The sequence below is a fragment of the Micrasema longulum genome, unplaced genomic scaffold, assembly GCF_059751315.1.
Source record: "Micrasema longulum isolate JH-2025_06_02 unplaced genomic scaffold, ASM5975131v1 h1tg000163l, whole genome shotgun sequence".
Taxonomy (NCBI): Eukaryota; Metazoa; Arthropoda; class Insecta; order Trichoptera; family Brachycentridae; genus Micrasema; species Micrasema longulum.
In genome coordinates this window covers 543,415-570,664 of record NW_028277368.1, presented here as the reverse complement: position 1 = coordinate 570,664, position 27,250 = coordinate 543,415, and the positions used below count along the sequence as shown (strand labels likewise).

The 27,250-nt window shown below is 31.7% G+C and overlaps 1 protein-coding gene across 2 annotated transcripts in view; it reads left to right on the top strand.

Annotated features, from left to right (window-relative positions):
• Positions 1-27,250, top strand: part of NPF (neuropeptide F) — an 82,497-nt gene that overhangs the window by 15,778 nt on the left and 39,469 nt on the right. For both annotated transcript variants that reach the window (XM_088242740.1, XM_088242741.1), the window contains exon 2: positions 9,902-10,059. In XM_088242740.1, coding sequence (XP_088098866.1) covers positions 9,908-10,059 — 152 coding nt within the window. In that variant the 5' untranslated portion in view covers positions 9,902-9,907. The remainder of the gene's footprint in view (positions 1-9,901; positions 10,060-27,250) is intronic.

Genomic DNA, 27,250 nt, shown 5'->3' with positions numbered 1-27,250 from the left:
ATTGCCAATTTTTCTATGGAAAAGTAGATATAGTTTATAAAATACACATTTTTGTTTTTTTTTATTACTGAGCTCTATAAAATTGAATATCTCAGGAAGACAAAATTACTTTTTACGCTGAAAACCCTGAAACTAATTACTTTAGTTTTCTCTCCGCTTTCTCTAGAATTCTTATGCCTGCCAACAAATATCTCCGTCCTGATTTCTTTAATAGCAAGTTGTCTTCTTTTATGCGACCACTGACTTAAATTTAAATGTAACCATCTCTCAACATCTTATTTCCACCTCGTCTCTTTTTTTTTGTCTTTTTCGCTCTGCATATCACGTAATGTACATATATTGCCTTTAAAACTTTGTAAATGCCAACGCTACGTATATATTGTGAAAATAAATAATACAAAACTTTAAAATTCTAAATCAAATCTTGAGTACGTATGGAGAATAAAATTTCTAATTTAATTTAATTTAATTATGCTAATGTTAAAAATTAATGATCGCTTAAGAAAAATAATTTTAATCCACAGCTTATCTTGAATTATGAAGTGGCCATTAAAAGAAACCCAGTTGAAAATTTTATTTAATCCTATTATTTTGATAAACAATCGATTAAGCTTATCAGCCTTTTTAATAACGAGATAAATCCTAGACTGTGCTTGAATTTGGGAAGAATGAAGAATCCAGTTCAATCCCTACTTTACAATAACTTGATTCCCATTTTCTAATTCTGTTTTTTTTTACAACTCGTTGAAAATGGCTCTCAAAATGGAAATATACGGTATATCACGTGAACGCAAAGACTTCTGATAAACTTTTTTCTTCTCTAAAATAAATACATATTTGAAGCACTTACTATTTGATTTTCTACATTAAATCATTTAAATACGTATTGCCGGGAAACACTGGAGACGTGTAAGCAGATGTATTTTAGATATCTACTGGTTATTGAGTAAGATTTTTTCCTTTCTCCTCCTTTTTTTTTTACCCATTCCTTCTCCTCTCTTCATAGTGTAGTGTAAATTTTGAGTCAATTTTCGTTGCTATAAAAAAATGTATGTAAATATTTATATATATTAATATACCTTCAATGTGTCCACATATTTACTATTTATTTTCTCAACAGTATAGGTAGGCGGGAGGAAATTGCCTTTAGACAATATGCGCGCACTTATATATTTATTTATACTTTTACATTGTTTGTATTCTTTTTTTTATACAGAATAATGTTCCCTCGCTAGAGTATCCCGTGCCGAGGGAAACATTTTACAAAATGTGAAACATGCCTAAGATTAGCTTTTTAACAAAGTTAACATGATAATAACAAAAAAAAACGTAATTAATCCAATCAACCTAATTATAATTAACATAATAAACAATAAAAAAACAAAAATATTCATAAAAAACATAACATATATACATTGTATATGTATGTAAAGTGTTTAGTGAATAAATATGTACATAAATAAGAATTATAATATTTAGAGGTAGTTAAATTTCAAGTCATGACAAAGAAACAGTATTGTTCTGAAACCGGTCAGTGCTTTTACACAAAATAAATACTTATTGAAATTATTTTTGATATTTTTAAATTACACTGCTTCAATATTACAAGTGAAATTGAAATTTGTATGAATTCTGAATGATATGTTTTTACCATGGGACCATGTCATTTAAAACCTTTTAAAGATACCCCTTTCAAGATGGACGCTCTGATAAGTTAAATAAATTTACGAGCTTTTATTATAGATTGATGATTTTACAAATTTGCGTCCTTTAGTCTTCCTATCTGGTTAGAAATCAGTCATCCGTTCCTGTTCATGGTACTCACCCTTTCTTTACTGCATAATAAAATCAATCAGTTGAAGCGAGTACAATACCCTTGTGATTGTTAAAAATGCAGATCGTGCAACTCGAGAGTAAAGATATTTTTAAATCTTTTTATTCATGAAAACATATCAGTTTATTCCTAAACACTCTTCATAATTTTATAAAAAAGAGACGCTATGCGATATTATTTTATGCAAAGTTATTATTTTTTTATATTTTCAATCCGTCTCAATTTTTGTTTATTAATTATGTTTTATAAACAGATTTTTTTTTGACATAAATAATACATATCAGGCAAAAAGTACAAAATAAAAAAAACGAACTAAATACCACACCAAAAAGAAACAACCTCTCGTGCTTCGTGTGGAATTACAAAGCGCAATCTAAATATTATTAAATAAATAAAAGCATATTATAAAATATTTGTGAACATTTGTGTCGCCATCAAATAGTTGAATCAGCCACTCAACAGAACGGCTAGGCTGTTCATTAAATGCCGGCATTTACCAAAATATCTAGGCCGTTCGTTGAATAAATTAATATAACTCAATGTTTAAGGTGGTGGCTGATTGTAAGTTGGCCCTTTGGAAACGGAAACGGAAACAGGGTTAGGTAAGGATAGGTTGAGTTAAGTTTTATTATGAGAAGATAAAAACATTGTTACAACAGAGAGTGAGAGCATTTTTGAGAAGGTAATGTGTTTTAAGGATGGGCGCTTAAATAATTGACCACGCTACAGTAGTTTTACATTCTAAATTGATTGGTCAAAAATAAATACATGTAATGCGTTTATTTTAAGAAAAAAACACCAATAAAGTGTTCTATTTTATGGTGGAGTCAAATTTTTACATTACCTTAATTTTGATGATGAGATTTAGTGTCCAATTACGATAGCATGCCCAATTACTATAGCACCCCTAATATATAAATAGCGCCTTATATCACTTGAAAAGAAAATAAATTAAAATTGAAATAAAAATATAGTTTTGGTTTTCTTTTAAATACTTATTTTATTTTTTAAACGATTTTAAATTTTCTGAATGAGAGCAAAAAAATACCTACAAAAGAAAAGTCGTTTTGACCGTTTTTTGTATTGCACCGTAAATTCAAATAATGTGAAATCTCGAAATTCTGCAACGTTGAGTAGTAGCGATTTTACTTTCTTATATATGAAACTACATTATTTATTATTGTCATAATACAAAAGGTTCTACAAAGTACCACGTATGAGATAATAATAAAAATAAATCATTGAACCCTCTACAAAAGTTATCAAGACTGAACAGAGATGAAGAGCTTCTCAAAAAGGTTTTCAAATGTGCTTCAAATCGATTTCTAAAATGTTAAAATATAATCCGCCCACCTGTTAACTCTATTGAAAAATTTATTTGGTAAAAAATATTTCTAACCTTTTATTTTATAAAGAATTTACTGAATTAAGTACATGGAAGGAATGTCCCATAGACATTCGACTTAAGTTAATCCCAAAGAACGACAGCCCAGCGGCCGTAATGAAGGATTATATTGATCTCTTGAGCAATAAAAACTTGTCAGATGGAAACTTCGGATACTTATTAATATTGTGGAAGATGTACTATATTTGGAGTTTTGCCGTGAAAGTGTGGTTATTGACGAACTGAATTGGTGTTTATATTAATATCAATCCATGTTTCATAGACAATATTTTAAATTTTTCCCAATATTAGGACTAGAAGATTTTTAGGATTATTACCAATGTTGATGATTGTGCTATATTGCAAAATAATTTAGATAAGTTATCTGTATAGTGTTCTATTAACAACCTTCAATTGCCTATAAAAAAATGAGATTTTTCAGGATTAAAAATCCTATTTTATTTGACTACTCAATCGGTAACACTGCATTGGATTCAGTTACTGAGATGCGGGATTTTGGTGTGATTTTTGATCAGAAATTGTCTTTTATCAGTCACATTAATGATATTAGTAGTAGATCTTTGAAGACGCTTGGGTTTATTTTGCGCATCACTAGAGACTTTAAAAATATAAACACTTTAAAAATTTTATACACCTCCTTGGTGAGAAGCATCGTGAAGTATAATTCTACAATATGGAGCCCGTATTATGCCTCTCACCAAATTACCATAGAAAGAGTTCAGAATAAGTTTTTGAGATGTGTTAATTTTAAATTAGGAAAACGTAATGAATTTCGTAGCTATGATTATTTTTTAAATATATTAAATTTGATTAAATTAAGGGACAGGAGAACTATTAATGATTTATTAGTTCTATTTAAAATCGTTAATTCAGTACTGGATAGCCCTGAAATTTTGCCTTCATTGGTTTTAAAGTACCAGTTAGAGTGACAAGGCTACTTCAACTTTATCACTGCAACAATCATATTTCAATATATTCTAGCAATTCAGTACTGAATTGTCTACATGCGCTGGGTAATAAATATTCGGATTTAGGTGACATATTTTTATAGAAATTTCCAGCTTATAAACAATTACTTGTAAAACATTTTAGTGTGGAATCAATATTTAATTATGTTATTTCTAAGTAAGCATTGAAAAAGTTGTTACTGTATATACTCCACTGTAAATAGAATTGAAGATTTTAAGGCCTCTGACTACTCAAATAGTAAAAAATATATCGGAAATAAATGAAAAAATCAAAATATTGAATACAAAACCAGAACAAACCAATACTACGTACTTTAACCAAACTAAAAAAGCGGACCCAATGATTATTATCAAACCAAAAAGCGAGCAATCAGCTGAGACAACGACAAAGGATATTAAAAAACACATCGACCCTGTTGAAAAGGGAGTAACTGGTATAAGAAACTTGAAAAAAGGATCTATATTTATAACATGTAAAGGGCAAGAAGACACAATCACTATGCGAGAAGAAGTAAGAAGAAAATTAGGAGACAAATATGAAGTAAATATTCCAGAAAAGAAAAAACCAATTTTAAAGATCATTGGCCTAACCGAAAAACTCGATCCAGAAGAGATTGAGGAAAAAATCCAAATACAAAATAACTTTGAAGCAAATAGTAAAATTTCAGTTAAGTATATAAAAGAGATGAAAAATCGTAAAGATGAAACATATTTTGTCGTTTTTCTGGAAGTAGACGGAAAGACGTATGAAAAGATGCTTCAGAACGAAAAAATCAACATTGGATGGGATAGGTGCTCAGTATACACACATTTCTCTATACTACGTTGTTACAAATGTAATGGATATAATCACAAAGCCCAGCATTGCAAAAACAACAAGTCCTGCTCTAGGTGCGCAGGCAATCACAGTTATAGTGAATGCACCACTGAAGCAAACAACCATAAATGCATAAATTGCAGAAAAGTAAACGACCGACTAAAGCTCCAGCTCAATGATAACCATCCATCATGGAGCATAGAATGCCCCACTTATAAAAGAAAAATAGAGGCAGTAAAACGGAAAACAGATTTTTTAGATTAAATTCAGGGAAGATAAGACATGAAAAAAATAATAACATTAAAATTCTATACTTTAATATCCGAGGAATCAAATCGAAAATAGATGAGCTTAATATGCAAATAGCAAACATGAAAATTAAGCCAAACATAATCATACTCACTGAAACTTGGCTGCAAGAACATGAAACAAACACATACAAAATAAAAAACTACGAAGCAGCGCACTCATGCAGAAATGGAAAAGGAGGAGGAATATCCATACATATAGATAATCAACACGATTTTAAATTAGAAAATATCAAAGCCTATAAGGAAAAAAACAATATCATTAAATTACGGGTAATAGACCCAAAACTCACAATATATGCAATTTACAGGCAACCTGGAAAAAATAAAATAAAAGACTACATCGAATACCTCGACCGAACACTAAATAATCACGGAACTGAAAAAAGCATCATTATCGGAGACCTTAACATTACTTTACTAGACACACATAACGACGTTAAAGACTACATAAATATGCTTAAAAGCAAAAACCTAAAAATTATCAACCGAAAAACTGACAAAGAATACACCAGAAAAAACCAACGAGGACAAAATTCAATAATAGATCATGTAATAACAAATATAAAACCAAAAGAGAAAATAGAAGTTTACCTTACCGACACCCCACTAAGTGACCACAGACAAATAGACATACAATTGAAAATACCACCAAACAATCCCAAAAAAAGCCTACAAAAGTATGCCTCTAAAAAAATTGACTATGCAAAACTTAAAGAAAACATAACAAAAATAACAAATCATCTCAACATTGAAAGTTTTAAGGAACTACAAGAAATAATTCAAGAAGAAACGAGACAAAACACAAAAACCACCATTAAAAACTATACAACTTCAACTAAAGAAGGCTGGATGACAAAAGAAATATATGACAAAATTAAAACAAGAGACCAACTGTATAAAAAAATGCAATACTTTCCATCATTTACCCAACAATTTAAAATTCTGCAAGCAGAAGTTAGAAACAACATAAAAAGAACAAAAAAAAAACACTTTGCTAGTCGCATAAATGAAACTAATGGGAACAGTTACAAAATATGGAAAGAAATTAAAAACATTACCCAAGAAAATGATACCAAAAAAACTAACATATCTAAATTAAAAAAAGAAAATGGTGAAGAGACTCAGAATGCAAAAGAAATAGCCGATATAATAAACAACTATTACACAAACATCGGAAAAGAACTAGCAAGCGCTATAGTAAATCAAAATACAACCAAAACAAATTTTAGAAAAATAGAATATGATGCAGAAATTTACTTAAGATATACGAGCAACAAAGAAATCAGCAAAATAATAAACGGGCTCAAAGACAACACATCACCTGGCCATGACGAAATAAAAGTTGTTACAGTCAAAAAAATAAAGGAAGAAATAACCACGACAATAGTGAAATTGATAAATAAACATATAGCAAACGGAAGCTTTCCAGAAGTAATGAAATTAGCAAGAATAACACCAATTTACAAAGGAGGAGAAAAAAACTTAGCTTCTAACTACAGACCCATTGCAAACTTAACCATTCTAAGTAAAATATTTGAAAAAGTGCTACACAATCGATTATACCAACACCTTGAAAACCTTAATTTTATTGCAAAAGACCAACATGGATTTCAAAAAAGAAAGGGTACCTCCACAGCAATGACATCAGTTTGCAACTTTATACAAACCAAAATTGATAAAGGAAATACAGTGACTGCACTCATACTTGACTTCAAGAAGGCATTTGATACAGTCCACATAGATACCCTTCTAGATAAACTAAAACATACAGGAGTTAAGGGACAAGCTCTCAAAATATTTAAAAACTATCTACAAGGAAGAAAACAGTTTACGAAAATTGAAGAACACAAAAGTGAAATAACAACAATGCAATTTGGAGTACCTCAGGGATCAATATTAGGACCATTGTTTTATATAATATACATTAACGACATAATACACAGTGACATAATGGGAAAAAAAAACAATCTATGCGGACGACTTAGGAATTTTATATGAAAACAAAAATGACATTGAAACGACTAAAACCATCAACAATGACGTGCAAAAACTATTAGAATGGACAAACAAAAACTTCTTAACACTAAATGCCAAGAAATGCAACATAATACATTTCGAAACACAAAAGAAGAACCATAACATGAACATAAAAATAAACAACGAAACTCTTAAAGAACTAGAACATGTGACTTACCTAGGACTTACAATGGACAGACAATTAAAATGGACAAAACACATAGACGGACTCACTAAAGTAATGGCATCACTACATAGCCTCTTCTACAAAATTAAAGATTTTATATCAAGAAAAGAAAAAATTATGATGTACGAAGCCTATGTCAAAAGTAAATTGAGTTACATGATTGCCTTCTGGGGAACTGGTAACAAGACAGACATAACAAGAATACAAAGACAACAAAATAAAATTCTTAAACTAACATACAACCTACCCTACCTGACCTCTACGACTGAACTGTACAAAAAAACACACCAGTTTGACATAAACTACTTGACTAAAATTGAGACCTTAAAAATTGTGCACAAAATAACACTGGGAAACATACAAGACGACGACATAATATTAGTCAAAAATGCTGACATACATAAATATAACACCAGACAACAAAAACACTATCATATTGAAAAAGCAAAGACAAACACAGGACAGTCAAAAATACTACATAATGGACTTAAACACTACAACGACCTACCTTACTACTTGAAAACTTTTAATGGAGACAAATTTAAAATCAATCTGAAAAAGCACATGATGACTGAACTAACTAGACTAGACGAGACATAAAATGACTAGACAATATTAAATTTCTAATGTAACCCTAACGGGTTTTTTAAAATTGTAAATAAATAAAAAAATAAAAAAATAAAATAAAATAAATACTTATGTATGTATGTAATGTAAGAGGTACTTGTACCGTTAATTCTTGAAAAATAAATAAATCAAATAAATTTCTAATATAAAGATTAGATTTTACCTCATTACAACCTAAATAAAGAACATTTCAGAGAAGGAAATTACAAAATATGAATAGTCATGTAAGTGAAATAATAATTTAGTCAGATGAATCTCACCTGCATTAATTAAGGTTCAGCTCTTAGCTTCTCAGAATGTCAACAGTTATTCTGTTTGGTATCTTTTGTGATACGATTTTTAAATAAAGAATTAACCGACAGAAAGGTTAATTATTTAGCACTTTATAAAAATGAGGGTATTACTTGTGAACCCGGCAAAATCCAAAATTTAAAAAAAGTGAGATTTTAATTGAAACTTATTCAGAATACAATTTTGTACAATATTTTTAACATTGACAGTTAAAAATACGTCTTAATTTGTAAGACTTGATTTTTAATTTATCGGCATTGTTGCAAATATGGCAATCTCTACTTGAGTATTGCAAAGTTGGTAATGTAAACAAATAAATTTATTATTTAACTACTGTTTCATGACATAATCATGCTTATGTCAACACTGCTTACGCATAAAATATTTACTGATAATAATAAAAAAAATAAGTTTAAAAAAATGTTGAAGTTGAGTATTGTATCAGTTTATTTGTGATTTGCTCAAAATAAAAAAGATGGATTTTACCGGGTTTGTAAGTAGTACCCTCACATCTTCAATTCAAATACATATAAAGGCTGGAATATAACCATAAAGTACTTTCTTCCTACCTACCCAAACCGTTCAGTTTGAGAAAATTACAAGTACACGAAAATATTTAAGGTACTTATGCTGAATCTCATAATTTTATACTAATACGTAAAACAAAAATTAATTAAAAAATTACACTATACATACTATGAAGAGAGGAAAGGAAAGGTGATGCGAAGGAAAAAAGAAGGAGAAAGGAACAACTCAAACTTTTAGATAGCGACATTTCAATATTGATTTAAATGTAAACAAAAAAGGGGCGTCTCTAATATTAGTAAGTAAATTATTCTACACTCGAGCAGTTACTACTGTGAAAAAGGAGGCAAGAAAATTAGAGCGGTGATGGGGTATTAAAAGAGTTCTCTCGTTACTAGAGCAAAGAGATAGTCCATGTTGTAATAGAGGTTAGAAGAGCTCTCTCAGATAAACAGTCAAAGTGGGATTATTAAAAATATTGTGAAGAAGTGATAGAATGTAAATATTTCTTTTATGCCTGATACTAAGCCAGTGTAGTTGCGTGCGGTATTCGGTTATGTGGTCAAATTTAGTTAGCGTGAAACATGACTTATGTTTTACATGATTATTATTTAGTTGTATTTTATTTTATTAGTGCCTGTATTTATTATAAGAAATTCTATTTGCCATCGTTAGAATGGACTGCATAAGTCCGTCAAATAAATAAATGAATAAATACGTTGTGAAAAATGATCTCTTAAACCAGTCAATAATAGGTTGTAATCCCTGTTAATGCCTAGACTTCCATATTCCCTATCTAAAATGTTTCTTATATTAGTTGTAATATATGTATGTTACTTTTAATTAAATTGTCTATAGCATTTGGACATAGTCAAAATATTGTTTCTTGAAACATTATGCATTTGTCTTATTTCTTCCAGTCCACCATGTCTCCTCGCTCCCTGCTCCTGGCCCTCGGGCTGGTACTTTTGGTGACTTCCTTGGCTCTGGTTTCCGCTGATGACGACGCCAACATGGCCGATGCACTGAAGATACTCCAACAGCTGGACCGGTACTACTCTCAAGTCGCTAGACCGAGGTCAGTCCTCAGCACTTCTTATTTGTAGCGTATTTACATAGATAAGTTTGTAGCTCAGAGATAAATATACAAAAATTGATACAGACACAAACATTAAAAATACTCATAATCAACACATGCAACAATCTAACGACACACATAAACCCAACAACACACCACAAACCAATAATAGAATCACGAGATCCTCGACACAACGGCAATTTAAACAAGTACAAAGAATTATACAAATGTATACTTTTTACCGTAAAAGTGACTTTTGGGGCATTTCATTGCGATTGGCGGGACATTTGATTCCAGAAATTGACCAAATTTGAGTTACAGCTATGTCATCAGGATTCTTACAATGATAAAATGTTTTTTTAAAACAAGATAAAGAAACATTTATTTATAATTTTTTCAAGAAAAGGCAGAACAGTCAGAATGCTGGAGTAATTATTATTTGAATAAATATGACTGGCGACACTAGAAAATCCCACATCTTAGTGCATTAATTTGAAGACGAATTTATGCCAAACTACTCAATATAATTGAGAGATTTTTTAGTGTTGTAAAGCATGTAATATTGATCACTTATTTTTTTATTTAAAATTATGAAATAAGATTTTAATAGGTGCATGTTGGATTCGATTTGACGTTTCGGCTACCATTGCAGGAGCCATCTTTAGGGTAAACTATGTGTTTTTGTAAAAAAAAAAAGTGTTATGAACTAGTTATTTGTACCATGTCGCAGACGACAGCATGCATATTCCGCGCCATTTTTGTAGTGTGTAGTGAACACTAAAATAATATAAACTTAGATGACGCGCGACGGGCTGAAATTTAACTTCACATGATTTCCGGCACTACACACTACAAAACTGACATGAAATGTGCCTGCTGCCGACTGCGAAACGGTATGAATTACTAGTACATAAACAAATCTTTTTTGCTACAAAACACTCAGATTTCCCTGAAAATGGCTCCTGCAATGGTAGCCAAAACGTCGAAACAAATCCAACTTACAGGGATCACTCAAAAATATACATATTGAAGAAAAAGTCGTAGAAAAAAACAGAAAAATAAAAACAAATTGTAACTGGTGGGACAGAGATTTGTGACTGTTGGAATTTCTAAATAGTAAATGAACGTACTCGTACGTATAATGTTATAGTTTCCATAGAAAAAAGTCAGTATTCGTTATTTATAAAAAAAATCTACAGATTTTTTAACTCTAAGCTATTATTCAATTATTAGAGGTGATAAATTGAAATTAAAAAATTACGCCTTTTTCCCACATCATATGGAATACCCCTTTTAACGCAATAAGAACAGAGGTGTTACCTGCTTGCACTTAGTAACAATAAAATATTTTAAATGGTTATATTTTCTAATTATTTTTCATTGGTAAAAAAAATAAATATTAAAGTTCTTCTAATTAAGCAAAATATTTCAGTTTTGGAGGCCATTTTAAAAAAGGTTGTAAATAACTCAATATTAAAAAATAGAAATCAAGTTGGGGCAGAGTGAGATTTGAACCTCGAACCTCTGATCCGTGAATTTGCGACACTAGCCACGTGACCACGACCTGATTTGTTTTCCATTAATGAATTATATGGGCTGGTAAACAGAATGTGTCATTTTACCAAACAACTTGAAAATTTCTACTCCATTGGATTTTTTTTGTTGTAAATGTATTGTTTGTTTTGAATGTGATACTGTTTATCACTGCAATAATCTGAATCTTCACGGGACCACTGGTCAAACCCGAAGATGCTCCGTATTTAATAGCCCGATACTTTAAGAGAATATACGGCGGTAGAGCGATTTGATGAATATGTATTTGAATATAGTTTTTCCGTCACTCTCTCGCGAATGTCTATCCGAATACTGTGCAGAAAAGACTACTGCAAGTCGGACTGATTATCCCTAACTAAAATGGACAAAATCGAGGTCTTGTCTTCCCATTTTCCACTCTTAGAAACTGAACTGATTTTTTTTATTTAAAGATCAAATTTTGTTTTGTGTACCATACGTATAAAGACGGTAGATAAAACTAGGCTCATTTAGATTTTTTAGATGGTATACGCTCAGAGTTCTTAGGTCTGTAACAAACATACCAGCCTTGATTTCTTTTTTATTTTTAAAATTTTATTTAACAATATTCATAAGAGGCAAAACAGAGTATTAAAAAAAAGAACAAATACATTGCAATAAAATATATATTAACAGTAAGAATAGTAAAAAAAAATCCCACAAAGGCATGGCCTGTTCGTGAGTATACAAGAAATGTTCATTAATTTTTTGCTCCTCCGTAAATAGGAGAAAACAAGTTGTCTTCTTTCATACGATCACTGAATCAAATTCAATTATAAATACCCCTCTCTCGCTTCCACTCCCATCAAGCCTATACACCAAAGTGTCTTTCTACTTTCTTTTATAATAATTTTCCATGTAAATATTTGTCCTTAAAAATGCCCATTGGGCGTATATCTAAATAAATAAATATAATTTACAAGTTATCAAAAAAAAACCTGATGATAGAGACACGCCAATGGCGTATATATATATATATAGATGTTTGGATAATTTATAAAGCGCCATTTTTGTGAAAATCACCTCAAGAACGCTGTACAATAAATAAATATCCCAGCACGTCTTGCAGCTACAGAGCGCATGGACGGTTGGGATTCTAGTTACTCGTCTCCAATTATGATATATAGGAGCTAGATTACAGCACGTCTTGCAGCTACAGAGCGCATGGATAGTAATAAATCTAGCCCCTATTTACATTTTTTTAAATTTTTCTTTATTTGACAATGAAGTTTAGGGTTTATGTGATATTTAAAAAAACGAAATAAAAAACATATTTAAAGAAATAGAAGTTAGATTACAACAAGTCTTGCACCTACTGAGCGCATCGACGAGTGGAATTTCAGCAACATAAGAATGATTTATAAAAGTTAACAATAAAAAAAAACACAAAAATAATACATCGAGCTAGGAACTAGTAAGTATGGCAATTAAGTGAACATGTAACAGCACAAAAAGTAAACGATAAAAAACTAAACAAAGATAGCGTTCTTAAACTTATTTTTATGCTTAACAAGATAATAGACAATACTCGAATTCGAAGGGTCTCAGTTTTACGTATACAGTTTGGCGGGTCTATTGTCCTTTTCCTGGTAGGATATCTATAGTGTGAAAAAAATCATCGCTCAAGTGCCATAATCCAGAAAGAAAATATGGAAATACGTTTAAATGAAGAGAAGTCAGACCATGTCTCCTTTAATATTTTATTTTTTTATTTATTTAATCTAATATAAAATACAAATACATAGTTAACAAAAATGTTTATACAATAGGTTGGTACATTTAATATATATATATATAATTTTTCATGGATATAGCCACTCCACTAGCCCACAGGCACGTTCCAGAGTGTCAGTGTATTATTTGTTTATACGTAATTGTACATAATTTCACATCAATTGTGTAAAAATTCAAAAGAAATAAAAAAAATAAAAAAATAAAAACATACCTACATCAATAAAACGAGAAAGGATTTTCAAGAAACTAAAATTATTTTCTTATACATGAAACATATTTTTTAGCTTCCTGTCTTGTCTTTTTAGTAATCCATTTATATGAAATATTAATTTAAATATCTTCTAAGTCTTTGCAATGTTTATTAAACCTAGCTCTTTTTCATTTGTTCTTTTTATGTGCTCTCCTTTTTGGTCATCATGGGAACCAATATAATTACGACATCGTGGAAGAATATTTTACTATGGAATATTAAGGTCTAGGAATTAACATGGTTTATGATCTGTCATGGCTGGTTCAGCTATAATTTCACCACACGCTGTGTAACATTTACCATTCTGCCTGGATGTTTGAATGTAGATATCATATAATTAAGTGTAATGTGATCACTTTGACAATGAAAGATCAGACGCCCATCAAATGCCTTTAATTTTATATTCACTTCTCAAACCCTTCTTCATCCCTCCCTGTATTAGTTGATGAGGTCTACGAGAAGCGAGAAGATCAAATCCAAAGAGCTCTTTAATATTATAAGATGTATAAAATAATAAAAGTTCCTGTAATAACGTACGCAGCGGCTGTATGGGGTGCTGCAATAAAACGTAAAAAAACATTTGAAAACTCAGATTCTTACAAAAACTATTACAAATATGCAAGGTATATAGAACGATTTCTTTTATGCAGCTCTCACAATTGCAGATCTTGAGCCCACAGATCTCAAAATTTCTGAAATCGTGTCTTTGGATGAAAAAAACGTAGTGGAGTAAGCAAAATACTTCCAAATGACCGTGTATGTCAGCGCCGAGTTGAATATCGCTCACTACCACATCCCGCTAAGTGTGCTTATATACAAGTGAATCTAGAGAAAAAATACGCTATCACTAACCCAAACTGGCCTAATCCACATCTACACTGATAGCAGCAAACTGAATGGACATGTTAGAGAAGCCTTCATTGTCTACAAAGAACACAAAGAGATAGGCTAGCGGAAACTAAAACTTGGAAATGAGTGTTCTGTCTTCCAGGCAGAGCTGATTGGTATTGAAAGTGCATGGATACAAAGAAAAATAACTAGTCCCGCAATCGTCACGACTCAGAGCGATAGCATGTTTGGACTGCTTGCGATCAAATCTGTTTACTTCATGAATGCCATTTATAAGCAACATTCAAAAACTTCACAATGTTCTCAGTACACGTGGCATATATGTTCGATTCTGCTGGGTTGTTGTTGTGGAAATTAGAAATGAGAGAGGAGATAAGTTAGCCAAGGCTACTACGGTAAAAAAAGTGAGGCCGAACTTTGATGAAGTCCCAATAAGCCATGTAAGGTGGCTCTTTTGAAAACATAAATCCAATGAGTGAAGGAAAATATATGACTAAAAAACTGCCAATAAGTGGATCAAGTAACTTTTGAGAAGCACAGACGAGGCCAAAACATTTTGGAATCATGAAACACCTAAATATGAACTAACTCGAGCTATCTCGGGGCATGGATGCATGAGGGAATGTCTGCATCGCTTTGGGCTGTGAGACGATAGTTGCTACCCATGTGATGGCATGACTGAGCAGACAGTAGAGCACCTTCTAATATACTGCCCAATGTTCGATAGGCTGAGATGGGAGCTTGAATGCAAACTAAACACTTGTAGTAGTCAATAACGTAGCTGAGTTTCTGAACTGTAGTGATACACGAAGAGAGACTGATTGATCGAGACGCTTGACTCTCATAAAAGATTCTGAGTACGATTCCCGGTGAGAACATAAATAAATATGGTTTTTTTCAAACCTGGGTGTTCTGTGTAATTTTCACCACTATAATTGGGTTTGCTGGCCTGTTATAGTACAATTTTTTTTTATCCTTAATGATTTGTACAAATATTTTTATTTTAAAACAAAAATACTAGTTTCATAGATGCCGTGAAATCAATGAAACTGGTCATTGGTTTTTCCAAATTGGTGGCGTTAGTTAATACGTGATTTTCGCATATACGGGTATTTATGTTTAATATAATTCATGGCCTTATCTCCTTTAATCTTGCTGGTTTTGTTTTTAGTAGAAAGCGCAATATAAATAGAGAAATATCAATACGAATTCCGAAATTCCTCTATCGATATTGAATCTAAAAATACCTGCTATTATCAATCATATAACCGCAAATCAAAGAAAAAATATTTTTTAATATTGTCTCAAAGTCGTCCTAAGTAAATAATAATATAATATAAATTGAATCACCCACTCGAATAGATTGAAGGATCTCAAATGACTTTTGTAAAAAAAAAATATCTTAATGTACTTTTTATCGTAAATAAAAATTTTCGCTTCAAAGAGACTTTTTAAATAATTTTGTTAATTTAAATGGTCACTTTACACACTGCACAACATTTACCTTTCTGCCCACGATTGTAAATAAATATTTATATAATGAGGAAGTAAAGAAGTTTTTTTTTAAATGAAACCTTTGTAAATATATATAGACCATCGAACAAAGCCAATTTTTTTTTTGTATCTTTTTCGTTATTTTGAAACCACTCCGCCAGTGGCTTCTCAAGTTTTAGTCGGTGAGTTTTACTGATTGGTGAGTTGGCTTTTCAAAATTTGGCGTCATCCTTGTCAAGCCAAGTGAGATATTGCAGTTTAAAACCAATCTTTAAAACATTGTTTCACATCGACATTCCACTGTATTTCATTATATTCCCAGATTCATCAATTTCAAGAGAAGAGATCGAAAATCAACAAATGAAAGAAAAAAAAGGGTTTTCAAACATGGACTAAATGGTGAACGTTACACAGTGTGTAAAGTGCCCAATAAATCCAGTAAAAAACAACTTTAAATATGCTTTTATTAAAATCTTTTTTTTATTAGTTTTCAAAACACATCTTTTACAAATATTTATTTCAAAGTCGATTTCGACTCTTGTTCAAAAATATGTTTTACACTCGTATGCGTGAAGATAACAATGTTTCTTCATATGTGTCCAAGGATTTATGTAGAATAGACTAATTAATTAAACAAACAATCGATTTATAAAGCAAATTGACAAAGTGTAAAGGTATGATCGAATACATACCCACAATTATAATTTTGTGTGCATCGCTTCACAATTAAATTAATTAAATCAAAAGCAAATAAAAACTCGACATCGATCTTAAGGAAAATACGTTTGATTCAGGGAGATGAAAACACTAGGTTTGGAGATCGGCCCCTCTGTCTGGGACCAATTGCTTTCACGCTTGCGAATCATTAACACCCCAGTTCAGACCCCAACTGAAATCTCACTTCTTTTATTTTTCATATCCTCAATGATAAAATCAGAAAAATTAGTATATGTAACGTTAGCTTAGTTAGAATGTAAGTTTACGTATAAAATTGTAAAGCGCCCTTGAGGTGATTTTTTACAAATATGACGCTAAACATAGCATCATCATCATTATTCCCTTTCCGCACCTTATGTTGCATAGGGCACTGCATTGGTACACCAATAGCAGCGTATCTTGATCATTTTTGTAACATGAAGGTAAGATGATCAGTCTTACGCTTCAGGCACCAGTCCAAGGACTATGAAATATTCAGGTGTGAAAACACCCTTTTGAATAAATATTTCATATCAACCATGTCGGGAATCGAACCAGAGACTTCTCGCATGGTAGACAAACGCGCTGACCTATGAATCACTAGGAGGACAGAATTAATAATAAAAATAAATTTTTGTGTCCGTAGAGACGAAAAAGACTTATTTTATAAAATATTTTTTTGCAACTATGTGAAAGTTGATGAAAGCTGGAATTTGCATCTTAGTTAATAACTGTTACGATGAAGAGTCTCAAAACTGGTAGCCATAAAAAAGTCCGTAAGTGGTTAAATACAAATACATTTTTTCAACTGTTTTCATTTTAACAATGTTTTAAGTATGTCGAAATATTTGTATACATGCTGGATTTTACTCCCTAGAGAGTTATTAAGACTAAAAATTTATTGCAACAGAGAGGGAAAACATTTTGGAGAAGGGAATATGGAAGTATAAACATTTAAAATGCTTGTCGAAAAAGCGTTTTCAGGGCTTCGATTACAATGAAAAGTTAACAGATTTATCTTCGACTGTCTATGAAGAAAAACCGACATTTGTGTACGAAAATGAGTATATTTGCATGAACATTTAATGTATCTTCGTTGGTTATCTATAATTTAATTTAATAGTATTCTACTTTTAATACAGAAAACTTAATTTTACTTTGTAGATAAACTTGATGATAAATGTTGACTTCCCATTGTAATCGGGGTTCAGACGTTGCCTACTAATCATAAATCGAATCTTACCTTCATCAGGAAAGGTTTCAAATTTTTTACCTCCTTACAAAAATAAACAGATGGAAGAATGGTAAATGTTACATAGGGTGTAAAGTGGTAATAAACCCTGCAAACGCCTAGACTTTCGTATACCCTCTAAAAAAAAATTCCCTCTCTGCTGCTATAAATTGAGATGTTTTATTTTCATTCATTCATTTTTTTTAAGGTTACAAGGAACGAAAATATCAACAGAAAATTACATTATGTTTTCTTAGTTAAGATATGTTCAGATACATTTGAATAACTTCTTTGGGCCCGAAGCCAGTTTTAGTGGCTAGTTTGGGAAGGGAGGTGGTATCATATGTGATACTTGGAGACTCTGGCTTATCGTTTTATTGTATTTATTTTTCTACGTGATTTGAAATTAAAATAAAAGTATACAGAAAACAAAATTAGACAATTTCTTTAGTTTTACAATATTTAAAAAAATCTTTAACATAAACATAATTTAGTATTATTTTTTTTAAAGAGTTACGCTCCACGGAAAAGCATAAAAAAAGTTGACGCGTTTCCCAAATAACGAAAGTCAAGCTTTTAAACTCGGGTAGATGGCATTTGGATAGATTCTTCAGCCTGTTATTTACCAAATTGGCAAATATATTGCCTCCTTTTTCCTATTTTTTTTGTTTGGTAAAGGCTGCATAATCAATATCTCACAATTTTCATGAATTTTATTTTCAACAATGTTTTGAGTTTGTCCAAATTTTTATAGACAAGAACTTGATTAAACCCCCTAGACAGCTGTTGAAATTAATATATAACAATAATGATGGAGAACATTTTAGAGAAGGGAATATAGAGTCCTGGCATCTACAGGGCTTATGACCTGTCATTGGCTGGTAGTGGACACTCAACACACTGTGTAACATTCACTATTCTGCAAATATTTGAACATATTACTTCACAAACATCAACAGATAAAAGAATTGAAGGAATAAAGATGTTTGAATATAAGCAGAAAGGTGAATGTTACACATTGTGTTAAATAAACATCGACTGATCTTACGACTTTATATAAAATAACAAAACCAATGTTTGATACCCCTGATCTACTGAAATTGATTTCATTCTATCTACCACCTAGATTAAGCAGAACATCTACAATATTTTATTGTCAAAATTCTCGAACGGTAGCTCAATATAACTCACCTATTTTTAGATTACAGAATACCGGGAATGAATATGCATCATATTTTGATATATTTAGTTTATCTCTGCCTTACTTAAAAAAATAAAGTGACCAACATATTTTTATCAAAAAGAGCAAACAAACTTCAGGAGATTGGGTTGAAATAGTTATAATTTGATTGATTAATATATTTTGTTATTGTATAATTTCTTAAAAATAAATATGTATTTCAAGTAATTTATAATGTGTATAGTACGAGTATATTAATATTTCATACTCGATATTTTTATATTTTTATTTTTAAGCATTCTTTATACCACATATTTGTTGACGGAAAATTTCCGTACATAAATAAATAAATAAATGGCTACTTAAACCATCCAATGACAGGTCATAAGCCCTGTAGACGCCTTGACTTCTATATTATTTTCTCTTCAATATTCTCCATCTCTGTTGTAATATGTTTACTTTCATTTTCATTTACAAAATCTCTCGATTCTAATTCAACAAGAGAAACATTACCCACATCCTCAATCATAATAATCCAAATCATAACAATCCGGGACGTTTCTCTTGTGGAGATGTTGTCAGGCATCCATCCTATATTATTAGCAAGAGCAAGAGCCACAACTTGTAAAAGAACGGCACCTTTCTTCTCAGAATTTCTCCTTAGCTTTGCTAAACGCTGTATAAAACAAAATACGCAGCAGCGTTGGGAGGATCATTACCGCGCTTCTTCTACAGGTAAAATCACTAAAATGTTTTTTCCAACGCTGGCTGATGCAGCAAACTTCCGTCATCATCACCAAAGTACTTTCGAAACGACACAAATTTTTACCGGACACGGAGCTATGATAAGTTATCTATATAGGTTTAAATTAAGGAATGATGACTATTGTCCATGCGATGATATTTCTTCACAGAGTATAGAACATCGGTTATTTCAGTGCCCATTTTTCAGTTTGCAGCGCCATAATCTTGAAGCAGAACTCAGGAAAGATGGAATATCCTTAACAGATATTCATACTGTCGTTAAAAGTAGTTATCACGCGCCATTGTTCTTGAACTTTGCAACAATAGTGATTGGACTCACAAAGGTAATAAACCAAAATCAGTGATCGAACATCCCATTTCCAAGACAAACAAAAACGTTTTTTTTTCCGAGTACCTTAGCCTTGTACATGACACGTAAGGCTACTAAATACAGGGGTCCAAATATATATAAAAAAAAAATAAAAAAATTATTAGCAAGATGCTGCAACATCAAAGTCAAAGAAAGGATAAATAACTTGTACAGTCTATTAATTAGTTCTATTTTGCATTGCGTATATTGAAATGACTCGATCCAATAAGTCAACAAAACCCATATGGATATTATTAGATCGGACCATGGCTGGTAGAGATGATATAGATGATGATGTATGGTAGAGATGATGTACTGATGTATCTACCCTCTTGCTTGGACCATCGTCGACATTGATTTAGAGATTCTATTGCGGATGAAGTGGAACCAACGTGTATTGATTGACTGTCTAACCATTTAATAGTACATATTTTGTCATATACTATAGATAAACAAGACTCCACCGACATGATTTGACCATCGTACATATTCGTTTTTTCTTTACCTTTTAAATGAAGAGGGCCTAGAAGTCTTCGGACGTCTAACACTTATAAATGATTCTCATTAGCTAAACCATAATCACATTGAAAATCAAGTTCATACAGGTCCTTAAAAAGCAGTAATTCAGATTCGATTTCGTCTTCAACGAACCCTTAAATGAAAACAGAAACGAAACGAAAATAACGAAAATTTGTCATAGTGGCCCACCTATGATACTTCGATTTTAAATTTCTATAAGTCCAATAAAAACTTATGAATCTATACGTTTTCACCAGTTATCAATACAACATTGAATAAAAGAGAGGTTTTATAAAAATTAGACTATTAAAATTATGAATTGACTACATTCCTGCATTTTTTCTCAGCAACTAATTGACACCTAAAATTCACGATGTTTCAACTGCAAAATTTAATTCAAACTAATATCAACTCGGTACAAACCTTACCGATCTATAAAGTAGGAATCTATAGTAGTTGAATATTTTGTTAAAACGGGAAAAATGTCAAGGAAATATTTCTTAGGCATAAAATGGCAAGTATCATGTACGATACCCGTGGCCCGAAGAGGTTACTGTCACATTAGTAAATTAAAATAAACAAGTCGAAAACACCGGAATATACCTTTTTTTCATTGTTAAATTTTATTGGCACAATTAATTAAATAAGTTAACGTTTGTAAAGTTTACTAAGTAAACGTATTTGATTTGTAAAAGGAAGGTATTTTGTTTTTTTTTGTTGTTCACAATGTTGAAATTGTGGCGTAACTCAATTTGATATTTATTTTTCTCATCCAGTTTTAAGGTTAAGATGTTCACTGTCGGCCTAAAATATTTCAACCTCAAAAAAAATCGAACATGTTTTCATATCGGCTCGAAGATCTAATAATGTGTACACGTGTTGGTGAAAAAACGTAAAAATGATAATTCCAACACTAGGCGGATCTAGCTTATGGATTAAAAATGGCCCCCCAACTCCAACTCCACCATTGAGGATGTTCAGTGCTACAGGGAATTAGTACAAAAAATCTTTTCTCTAAAATCAAGGATGCTCGCGATATTTGCGCAGCGTTCGGTGAAGATGCTATGAATAATTGACTAATTTGCTGATGTTAACATAAGTATAGTCCCTTTTTTCCAAATGAAAAAAACAAGAGAATGCAATAAAAATATAATATGTAATAATGTTTTTTTTTGCACAACGACAGGCCAGGAGGCCCAGTTACAGATGTGAATTACATCACAGAACACCGTGGCTTGAGAAAAATCACATTTATTTTTCTGTGTTCTCACCGGGAATCGAATCCGGGACCTTTCGTATGTGAGTCAAGCGTCTTATTCTCGTCGTATTCTCCTTCATTATTTCACATCAAATTAGACAGGCGCCGTGGCGCAGTTGGTTAGATGGCCAACTGTGAAACTGGCGTCGCGGGTTCGATTCCCGCCAGTTGCAAGAAAAAAATCCAAGAAATAGTTCTTTCTCAATTGGTCTGGGTGTTGTGGTGTATTTTTTATCATCTCCTTCCATATTTCATCTTTCCCACGTGCTGACAATCCTCAAAATAGAGGCTTGGCGGGTCATTCCTTAAAAAACAATTCAGGGTGAAAATGCCCATTTTCGTCTACTTAACATTATATTTCTAAGGGTAGTAATCAAATAAAATAATCAATAAAATCAATCATTCCATGTCCGCTCCCTAGTTGAGGCATATGGTATCCAGAAAGAGTCTCCATGCATCTCTATTGGCTGCCCACTCCTTTGCATCTTCCCAAGTCCGGTTGTCAACCCGAAGTTCTGACATAAACTGCGGACGAACAGTCAGCTGTGGACGTCCAGGACGTCGAGAACCTGACGCCTTGTAAAGAAAGCAAGCGTGGTTAAGGCTCTCATAATTAAATAATACATTTAACTTAAAAGCAAACACAAAATCTTAAGCAAGCAATTTTCTTGCGACAGACTATTATCTTCACCATTTTTTTAAACTTTTGGTGATTATTTTTAAATTTGGAAATAAACAGACACTTCTTATATAAACACCTAATAAGCACCCAATACAATGGAACTTTGTATAATAGGTTATATTCTCAGAGTAATAATGCGTAACCTCGAGAGGAGCCCAAACGCAGGGAAACCCATTCTATGCCAAATGGATATTAATTTGCATTGTAATTACTTTTAAATATGTACCCGTGTACTTATCATTGCAGGGATATTCCAATATTTTTTTTATAATTCGCCTTCTTTATGTAGAGGCCTAGTGCGGCCCTGACATATTTCCTATAATCAAATGTCATTATCAACAGTACACATACTTTAATTCACAAATTTATCTCCTAAATTGAGAAAAAATAGTATTTGAAGTAAATATGTTGATAAAAGGAAAGTTTTTAAGCAACATAATACACGTGTCGGAACAATAAATGCCAAAAATCAATGTAAACCAGGGGATTCGGAATCAATTACCTGTGAAACCTAACTCTTTAAACGCCTTTGACGCTCCTACTGCTGCAACCAAACATACCGCGATTCACCATAGTCTATTTTTATTTATTATAACGTAAATATCCCAGTTATTTACAAACAAAGCCAAGCACAGCTACAAAAGTATCCGATCGATCCGTTATGTTTATGTTGTTAAATAAAACAAAATGGTTCCTAATTGGTTGCTAACCAACAAGCCAACATCGCTTGTATTCTATGAAACATAGTGATAGGGCGTCTCTCTAGGGTACGCATTATTACTCTAAGGTTATATTAAAAATTGTGCAAAATATCAATAGAAAACTTAGTTCATACTCCCTAAGAATTGCATGTGTATAAAATAATGCTAAGAATAATAATGCCTTAAGTTAATTTAAGTTTAAATTGACTTAGAACGTAAAATATAGAGAGATGTTTTATTTGGTAGTAAAAAAAATAAATGATGTACTTGCGTTAATTTTGTCCAAGCAGAAGAGTTCTTTTTTTGTTTTGTTTATACTTTGTATTTTCAGAATGTAAATGTAATTTCTTCCATAATTTGAATGATGTTTGTAGTCTCCACAACTGCATGCATTCTAGAAATAGACGAGGAAAATAAAGACTGAGAATAAAAAGCTAGTGTGTTAAATATAAATAATAATTTTCATAGCGTGTTTCTCTAAACCTCTTTTGCTAAGAATACGATGTTAAAACCACGAAGTCCGTTGAATTTCTCATTTTGGAATTCTAGGAAATGAAGTTTTAAATGTAAGACGGTGAAAGTGGAATTAGCTTAAACAGAATATATGTGCTTTATAATCCAGAGAAATCCCGACTAGCCATTGCGGGAAAAAATAACCTACCCCCTTTTTCCTTGCAAAATTTTTCCTTTTTTATAAATGTAAGTATAAAATGTTATTTTATATATCAAATATATGCAAAAAAAATAAAATTGCAGCTTTAAATCATGATTAATGTTTTCAGAGTTTTTATTTAATAATCTTCCAGAAATCTTAAAACCAATAGCAAATATTCATCATCATTCCCGTTCCGCACCTAATGGAGCATAGGGCACTGCATTGGTACACCAATCGCAGCGTATCTTGATCATTTTTGTTACATGAAGGCAAGGTGATCAGTCTTACGCTTCAGGTGCCAGTCAAGGGACTATAAATTTTCTAGTGTAAAAACACCCTTTTAAATAATATTCCATGTCAACCATGTCAGAAATTGAACTCGAGACCTCTTGCATGGTAGGCAAACGCGCTGACCATTACACCACGAGGCCGACAAATATCAAAACATTTAAATTTAAATTAAAAAAAAACACATGATACCCGTCTTTCCTGAACTCCATACAGAAGAAAATTGTGTATCTTTTAGAATACAATATCTAATTTAAAGGAATCTGTTTAAGATAACATAAATGAAATGTAAATAAAATATTATATGTACATACACATATAAAAATAATTTAAAACGAATAAACACGAGTTTTCACTATATTAGAAGGTATAAATGTGAGAATTATGTATGTACAAAACATTTGTAATTTTGTCTTTGTTATTTCAATCTAAAAAAAACTAAAACTGTATCTACGTATGTATCGTCTTTTTGAGTGATCCCGTGCAATTTAGATTTTTTCCGACGTTTCGACTACCGTTGCAAGAGCCATCTTCAGAGTTAACTACGTGTCGTGTAGAAAAATCTTGTGTTAATGTATTAGTAATTTGTACTGTGTTGCAGTCAGCCAGTAGACGCCATTCAGTGTCATTTATATCGTGTGAAGTGCCGAAAACCACGTTGAGTTTAATTTAAACCGGTTCTCTTTGTCTCTGGTATTTGGGTGTCTGTGTATTTGAATGACGAACTTCAGCCATAAATGTTTTCTAGCGCGCGGTAAAAATTGTACGATAGAAAAAACATTATTTTGACAAAAAAGAACTATTTTGAACGACGTCACTAGTCATATGAACCAACCAATGATGAAAGAGTTATGGAAGATTTCCGGTTTGCTTGCCACGAATGGACCAATGGGAAGAACTGATCATGAATAGGCGGAACCTCTGACGTCACACGCGAAGTTATTTTAGAAAACAAAAGTTCGCTGATAAAACGATATACGTATAAATTTTTTTAAAAAAATAAGCTAGATTTAATAGTAATTTAATTTTTCCAAAATGGTTGATATGAAATAATGCTCCTTATATATTATATTATAAATTATAAATTTAGTAATATTGTCATTTTTTTAAAAAACATGTAAAAATTGCAATAGTGACGTTACAAGAGCAAAGTTTTAAATTCTTTTAAATATTTTTTTCATTATTAGTTTTCTTCCTATTTTACTGTTTATTATTTATAAATATGTATATATATTTATACCTGTCGGCCTCGTGGTGAACAGGTCAGCGCATTTGCGTACCATGCAAGAGGTCTCGGGTCTAATTCTTGACATAGTTAATATGAAATATTTATTAAATTATGTTTTTATAAGTCCCTGGAATGGTACCTGAAGCGTAAGGCTGATCATCTTACCTTTATGTAACAAAAACTATCAAGGTACGCTGCGGTTGGTGTATCAATGCAGTGCCCTATGCATCATTAGGTGCGGAAAGGGAAAATGATGATTACACACTGTAAAAGTCACCATTTTGGCAATATCTGTATTTATTCAATTCTTCCACCTGCCGAGTAAAAAAAGTGGAAATCTTTTCTGTTGTGAAAATATTCATCTGATTAAATTACTTCACATACTAGGCAACGCCTGAAAACAATTTAAACTTTTTATTTTACTACTTTTAGAACATGAAATATGGATGTTTAAACATAGAAAAATGGTGGATGTTACACAGCGTAACTTTGGTGGGTACTTAAGAATAGTCATCTTATGTATTTAATTGAAGAATTCAATATACTTCAATTGCAATTCAATTTATTTATTTAAATGTAACATATACATTACAAACATAGATTCAATACGTACATATTATAAAAAAAGAAAAAAAAATACATGAAAGAGACTCATGTCAAAGTAGTAGGAGAATTCTGCTCCGGAAAACCCCTTCGGATACATGGAACAGATTAATATCCAGGAGCTCAATCACAGATGGCTATCGACATGCTAAAAAACGTGCTAAGTATTTGAGCGATCACCACGAACAATCATGAACACGCTGAAGTTAAAGCGGTCGCGTTGCAAAACGCCATAGATAAGTTCCTGTGCGAGATTCAACCAATCCTCTTGAACTGACCGAAGTTGAATTTCGTTTTGCAACGCGACCGCTTTAACTTCAGCGTGTTCATGATTGTTCGTGGTGATCGCTCAAATACTTAGCACGTTTTTTAGCATGTCGATAGCCATCTGTGATTGAGCTCCTGAGCGATGTTGTTCAGCATAGCGGTAAATCTTTCAACAGGCATAACCATAGGCAGGTTGATCGTGTATATCGGAATATGAAACAATCTATGTTGACGCTGTCTTAGGTAATTATCAGGAACATACAAACCAATGCTCATCATAATCCCAGAATTATCGATCATACCGCGCAACAATCGATAAAAGTGTGTAGTCAAATACACATTCCTTCTAGTCTCTAAACTGTTGTAGCCAAGTATATCCTGGAGAAACTCGGTCGGGTAGAGCCAATAATAATTATAACAAAAAGATATTAACACAAATAAAGATGTTTGGTTTCCCTAATCCTATAATCAGACAGTCGACACATAATCACATTACCATAAAAAATGTAGTTGATGAAAATATTGTTATTTTGTTAATAATCTATTAATTTTAATTCTTCCTACAAAAGCAATTATAATGCGAAAAAAAACAATTCATTTTAGAGTTAAAAATCGACCAGTTCTTTTAGATATCCCACATTTTTACAGCAATTGGAAAACTTGATGAGATTTATTCTAGTTTTCTATCAAACCTTTGCGACAAACCAAAAGTCACCCAGCCACCCTTTCAATTTCCACTTTAGCGCAATGTAACCTTATTGTATTGAGTGAAATTTCAAAATTTTCAATACCCCTCTCCATATGGTATTTGCCTTTGAGACTCCAGCCTTTGTAGAATCATACATGGAGGAAAATAATATCCTGGCCATT